At 48.6% G+C, this 7180-nt stretch overlaps 1 protein-coding gene across 1 annotated transcript in view; it reads right to left on the reverse strand.

Moving 5' to 3' along the window:
- WWC3 (WWC family member 3) overlaps positions 1 to 6781 on the reverse strand; it is a 107916-nt gene extending 101135 nt beyond the window's left edge. The window contains exon 1 of the mRNA XM_052662928.1: positions 6489 to 6781. Within this exon, the coding sequence (XP_052518888.1) occupies positions 6489 to 6781 (293 nt within the window). The remainder of the gene's footprint in view (positions 1 to 6488) is intronic.
- Between the last annotated feature and the right edge of the window lie 399 nt (positions 6782 to 7180).

Here is a 7180-nt window from a genome sequence, read left to right on the forward strand (position 1 = left end):
TAATCCTCACTTTTTCTAATCCAAGAGCCCTCAATATCTCTAGCTCAGGTCCATCAGCATCTGTGAAAATCTCCGACAATTTCTGACTGCCCTCTTCTCTTAGAAGTGCACCCTGGCCATCGCACATACGTGGCTAGTTCATCAAGCAGGACTTGGTGCCTCACATGACTGAAACTCCAGGCCCCACTCACGAGGAACAGGACTCCTAGGGGTGTTGTGAGAAGCCTGGGAGAAAAATGGATGTAAAATGCCTGGCCCAGCAGCCCCTGAGCACCCAGGACACCTCAGCCCGTGCGGCTCTTATCAACAACACCAGGCTGACCAGACCCTTCCATTCTCTCTGGGAAACAACACACAGGGTGCAGGAGTTTCCTACTGCTGCTGTAAGGAACTGCCACAAATCAGGCGGTTTAACACAACACACGTTTACCGTCTCACAGCTCTGGAGGTCAGAAGTCAAAAATCAGTTTCATTCGGCCAATAGCAAGGTGTTAGCAGGGCCGCACTCCATCTGGAAGCGCGAAGGAAATATACACCTCCTGGCTCTTCCGGATTTGAGAGGCCGCCTACATTCCTTGGCTCCTGGCCACACAGCTCCAACATCTGCTTCTGCTGTCGCCATCTCCTTCTCTGACTCTGAGAGTTCTGCTTCCCTCTGGTCAGGTCTCTTCTGCTTACCCTAAGCCCAGCCAGATAATCCAGCATGATCACCTCATTCCAGGATTTTTAACTTAATCCCACCTACCAAGGCCATTTCTTTGGGAAAGTAACTTATTTATCAATTTAGGAGACTAGGCCATGGACATCTCTGGAGCGCCATTCTTCTATCTGGGTGGGAGGGACAGGGAGGAGGTCTGTTAAATATCAAACAACAATGAATATAAGATAAAAGTAACCAGGGGAATCGAACATAGCACAGGGGGCACACGGTTACCAAGCCAAGGGAGGGGAAGGTATAGATAGTCGATTTCGGTTCAAGTCTGGAGTCAGACAGACGCCACTCTTTGTTGGCTCTGGGAAGCAAGGTTACTAAGGCAAGCCCCTGGGCTTCACTTCCATCATCGTCCCACTGACGGCTCACACAGCCTTTGTCAGCTTTCAGTGACAGTGCCCTGGAGTGGGTGGCCCACAAGCAGCACCCCTCGTATGTCCTAAGACCCAAGGGACCCCAGCAGGGAGAAAGCAGGAGGCAGGAAGAACACAGTGAGGCCTCAGGGTAAACAGAACATGAGCACGTGTGAGCCCCACTGGAGGCAGGCACCCGTCTGCTGGTGCTCGCCACTGGTGCTTCCTGGACCCGGAAGGGTACCTGAGATGGGGAGGCTGTGAAACAGTTACTGAATGAATGGACAGATGAGCCAACAAATGAATGAAGAGAGGCAGGATGCCTCAAATTGAATACGGACAGGGCAGTGGGGTGGCGTCTGTGACAGAGCATTTGATCATGGTCAGAAGATTCAGCTCAAGTCCCGGTTCCTCCCACAGTGGGTGGAACGTACCCCTTGGCTGTGGCCCTCACATGCAAGATGAGGAGAGGAAAGAGGCCATCCTGGCTCTTTTAAGCCCAAAGCTGGAGGATTCAAGTTCCACGTGGTCTTGCCTGGGCCTGACCTGCCTAACACAAAGACTCTGGGTCAGTCAAGCTAACCGGTTCCCATCCTTATTCCAAACACCTAGCAGTTCCTTGTCCGCAGCATTCTTCTCATCCCTAATGCTAAGGAAGCGTGAGATACACTCAACCTAGGAGACAATGGACAAGGATAAAGAACCCCCAGGCTCTACTGAGCCACCTCCTTTTCTCAGAAGCCACCACCTTCTGCTGAGGGTGTCTGGCAACCACCACTGTCTACATTTTCTGGGTCTCCCATCTCCCACACAAACCTGGTCTCCATCCACTATCCTAGCACACAGGAGGCCAAGAACCTATGAATATTACTTTATTTGACTGGACTGAAATGAGAATAACTGAACTCAGGAAATTTTAGCTCTGCTTTTATTCCATCAGATTAATTTTACTGAATTTACTGGAAAGGCAGCCAAATAGCAAAAGGACCTGGGCAAGAAGAGCTCACTGGGCTCAAGTGTTAAAGTGACCTTTAACACGTCACTTGACCCACGGGTTTCTGCAGTAGAACCTATGAGAGAAGGGGAAACACAATTTCCACTTCCAAAATCAGAGCAACAGGGAAGAAAAGGAAACTAAGAGATTTCCAAACATCCGGGAGCTATTTTTAGAAATGAATGACTTTTCCACTCACTTTTCTTAAAGGAAAAAAAAGAAAGATATTAGACCAAGAACAAATCAAGAAATGGTTGTTGATAATCTAAATGGAAGAAGATTCTTACAGAAGTCCACTCTTTACGGATTTAAAAGCAAGACACTCCTCTATGTATATACAAATACACACACCCATCCCCCTATAATCTTAAAGAATGAAAAATGGAAAAATCATTATTTATCACAAAGTTGATAATAATCCCAAAATAGACCCTGTGGGATAAATATACTAAGTTGAGTTGAGTGCATGCTCAGTCGTGTCCGACTCTTTGCAACCTCATGAACTATAGCCTGCGAGGCTCCTCTGTCCATGGGATTTTCCAGATAAGAATACTGGAATGGGTTGTCATTTCCTTCTCCAAGGGATCTTCCCGACACAGGGACCGAACCCATATCTCCTGTGTCTCCTGGATTGCAGGCAGATTCTTTACTGCTGAGCCATCAGGGAAACCCAAAATACAGTAAACCTCCTATTAATTAACACTGAATAAAGGTTCTAAGAACACAGCAATGGTGTCATCTGGCCCTGTTATGTGGGGCTCCAACCTGGCAAAATTCGAGAACCATGGATTGTTTTCTCTTTGAAGCAATAGCCTGTTCAAAGAACTTTTGATGTATCACAGGATTTCTCCATGTGGCGCAGGTCAAACCCCAGCTAGCGAACAAATGGATACCTAAAAGCTGGGCCTGCCGCCATCATCCTGATCGTTTATACTCTGCTTTGATCTCAAATGTGCTATGTCCACCACTCTTAAAGTGCGTGAGGTTGGCATTTCCAGTAATGTACAGTCCCAACTGAGCTATGGAAAACAGAACAGTAAGTTTCAACTGCTCAGTCCATCTAAAGGTTAATAACAATACAATGTCAAAAGCAGACAAATATACAATCATCAAAGTCCCTGAATTTTTCTAAGAGAGGCAAAAAAGTTCTTCCTGTATTTTCCATCTAAATGGTAAATACCTTTTTATAAAGTGGCCACTGACCTCCAAGTTAATATACGTGGAATACATATGTGCCACTACACACGCAACTCACCCACAGAAAATACCAGTCACAGAAACGGTGAATTAACTTTATTGACTGGTTGATTTGATTTTTTTGGCTTCACCGTGCAGCATGTGGAATTTTAGTTCTCTGACCAGGAATCGAACCCGTGCCCCTGCATTGGGAACAAGGAGTCTTAATCAATGGACTGCCAGGGAAGTTCCAACTGTTTATTTTTAAACAAAGTTTTGGGGTATGACTCCCAGAAAACTATGAAAATTATATGCACAGTACTGAGCTGCAGAGATAGTGAATTTAAACCTACAGTGAGTTCATAATCCAACTAAAAAATTTCTGTTTTGATGTCTATTACCATATGTGAAATAGATCACCAGTCCAGGCTCGATGCATGAGACAGGGCGCTCAGAACGGGTGCACTGGGATGACCCTGAGGGGTGGGATGGGGAGGGAGGTAGGAGGGGGGTTGAGGGTGGGGGACACATGTACACCCATGGCTGATTCATGTGAATGTATGGCAAAAAACACTACAATATTGTAAAGTAATTAGCCTCCAATTAAAATAAATAAATTAATTTTTAAAAATTAAAAAATTGTTTTGAAAATACTGAGATTTTTTTACACATCTGTAACCACATCTGTAAAGATATTTCCCTAGGTTTGCAACCTCTTTGTTGTAACATGAAAAAGAAAGTACAGCTACAATAATTCACCAACATGCCCTGAGCTGGCAATACAAATGCTGTTAGACACAACACTGAATAGAATTACTGTACAACTCTAGAAGAGTTTGTTCACAACCCTTGGCCCTCGGTTACTTTGCTTACAGCAGCATATTTAATGCTATTACAGTTTTCATAAATTATATATGAAATGCTTTCAGTCAGCAAGAATCTTCACCTAACCAACTACATTCATCTATTTCTCCATAATTTCATTGCCTTTAAGAACCTATTTATTTGCCTCTTCTGACAGTTCTCCATTTGGAAGCTGTTTGGGGGAAGTCTTCATTTCTTGAATACCGTTTTCTGGTCCTGTGAATCAAACTCGACTCAAAAAGGGTTTTAAGTGTCAGATGCACAAGGAGAAAATGCTGTGCTCCAACACATAATTTTTTCCATATCATAAAAATCAATCACAACCTTAAAGGATAATCAGTCACTAATAAAAATCGGCAGGGCTCTGTTTTGAAAGAAGAAGGAGAATGACTATTACAGCATTTACACCCTTCCGTAGACTCCACTTAAATGTTTGTGGCTTGCTGAACATTCCATACATATTTCGGGCAAGGTATTATGGGAGCTGAAGTGCAAGCTGTCCCCTACTGAATTTTCACTCACTATAAAAACAATGTCTCATAAAACTGTACACATGTTTTTACTTTACAAAAAAATGCAAAACATCTACTTTTGTTCACTCCATCGACACTCTGAGCATTAGAAACTGGACTTTTTAAAAATTTGTAGCATGAGTGATGTCTGAAAAGGGTGAAAATGTCATTCAGTAACACAGCTTTCTGGAAAGAGGAACGCAGGCAATGTGTATGAAATACACAGAAAGGAAGTTTCTACCAGCTGTCTTCTGTGGGGTCAGCTCACCTATGTCTTGAATTGTGCCGATAAAATTAAAATTCTTGTATTTATACTTTTCCTCATGAATCTACACTCCAATGTGACCACAACTGTTTTATATTATCTTCATAAAATGGGTCTTCACCTTTTCTAAGCAAAACAGTACTTTTAATTGGCTCATTTTCCAGTTGTTTGGATTTTTAACAGACATACAACATAGAAGGGCACTACATTCGAAGCAGTTCTACCAACTCCAGAACCTTCCAAGGCTTGATCAGACAGCTGTGGCTCTAGGCTTTAGTTAAAATTATAATATGATCTCACCTGATTTTTAAAATAACGAAGCACCTTTTTAAGCCAATAAACTGTGCTATAATTTCTCTGAGTTTCTGAGTCCAGAAGTTGGCCAGGTTCAAAGAGAATGTTAGGGAACCACGAGCCTTTTGCCTTTCTTGGTCTTTCCCTATTTGAACCTAGAGAAATCTTCAAACAATAATTCAGCAGCTTCCCTCCTGAAAAGTTTATTTTCAAAGGCCAGTGCCATGTAGTGCTGCCTTTCCTGTGCAGGTTAGAAGATGTAAGAGCCTGTCACCACGCTGGGCCTTTTCAAGTCTTAAAATCATTTGGGAAGCTTGCAGTATTTCCTTTCTGGTACTCAGACCCAACCTGGACGAGAAGTTGCTCCAGAGAGGACAAGGTATCAGTTAATCACTGGAATCCCTGGGTTTCAAGAGAATCCCGAAATGCCTCTCCCCAAAAGCAGCTGAACCACTGAAACCAACAGGCAATGGAACAAAAAGTTATCGAAAACAGTCATTACATGAAACTTAATGGCAATCTAGCACTGCTTTTGGAAGAATCCGTTTTTCACTCCGGGGGATTCATTCACATGAATAATGAGACAACTGAAGGCTCTCCTCACATCTTGCACAGAAAGGAAACCTAAAATTCAACTCTTGTTTTCCCTTTATCCCAGAAGCATATGGGTCTAATCATAGTCCATTCTGGCCGCAGTACACAAGGCTTTTTCAACTAGAATTTGAAGTTACTTTCTAAGGCGCTGAAGAGTAACCACCCCAGTTTGATGGTTACTCCAAAGATTCTGAAGTGTCCCATCTGGCACAGTCTTCGCTGGAAACTAGGCTGAAGCCGCCAGACAAGGAACCCACACCACGAGGCTGGGACGCACGGTTGTGCTACAAGATGACAGCTCATTTGGCCACCGCGGGGCTGAGGGGCGCCTGTGGGCCCACAGTCGGGGGCGGTGGGCCGCAGAGGCCCGGCAGGGATGGGCGAGACTGCAGCGGAAAAAGGAAGATGGCCATCCATCAGCCCCTGGAGAGGAAATTACAGGCGCCCAGCTCCCAGGCATCGGTCAGCGGGTGACGTGAGAGAACCAAGTCAGAGTGTTCGTCCCGCGGTGGAAGCCGGGGCTCCGCACACCAGGGGCTCGAGGCCGGGAAAGGGAGAGCCTCAATCTTCGACCAGGGTCCCGGGGGTGGGGGCACCCGGATTCTCTCCGGGCCCAGAGGACGCACGATCTTCGCCCAGACCCCCGAGGGCCCCCGGGTCCTTGATCCTCTCCCTGGGCCCAAGGTATGGGGCGCCCTAACCGTGGCCCATGCGCCCCCCTTACCGGTCGCGGGGGTCGATCCACGACGTCTGGCGCGTGTTGTGGTCGATGTAGAAGACTCGGCCATCGTAGTCGCGCGCCTCCTCCCAGCCGGCAGGCAGCGGCAGCTCGGCGCTCTCCCGGGCCCGAAGCGGTGGCGGCGCGGAGGGCGCCGAGGGCGCGGGGGGCACGGGGGCCGCGGCGGGGGGCGCGGCCGGCGGCGGCTCCCGCGGGGGCTGCGCCGGCTGCGGTGGCTCCCGCGGGGCCTCGCGGGGCTGTCCGCGCCGCCGCCGCCGGCCGCCGCTCAGCCACGGCATGACGGCGCGGGCCCCGCCGCCGCCCGGCCGCCCCACGCGCGCCGCCTCGTCCGCCAGCACTAAGGCCCGGCGCTCGGGGCGCGGGGGCGGCCGCGGGGACCCGCCCGCCGCGCCCGGTGCATCCTCCGCCCGGCGCCCGCGCACCGGTGCCCGCCTACCTCCTCCTGCCCGCCGCCCACCCGGCCTTGCGCGACGCCGCCTGCAGTGCTTGGATCACTCGGGTCGCCGCCGCGCGTGGAGTCACAGCCCCAGAGCTGCCGCAGCCGCTGCCAGCAGCCCCTCAGTTCCCGCGGCTCGCCCGGCCATCTTCGTTTCACAGCACCGTCTTGAGGGCGGGGCTACACAGGCCCCGCCCTGTCAGTGGGCCCGGCCCTCCCTCCACCCCTTCGTCCTCGGCGG

This window comes from Budorcas taxicolor, chromosome X (assembly GCF_023091745.1).
Source record: "Budorcas taxicolor isolate Tak-1 chromosome X, Takin1.1, whole genome shotgun sequence".
In the NCBI taxonomy this organism is placed as follows: domain Eukaryota; kingdom Metazoa; phylum Chordata; class Mammalia; order Artiodactyla; family Bovidae; genus Budorcas; species Budorcas taxicolor.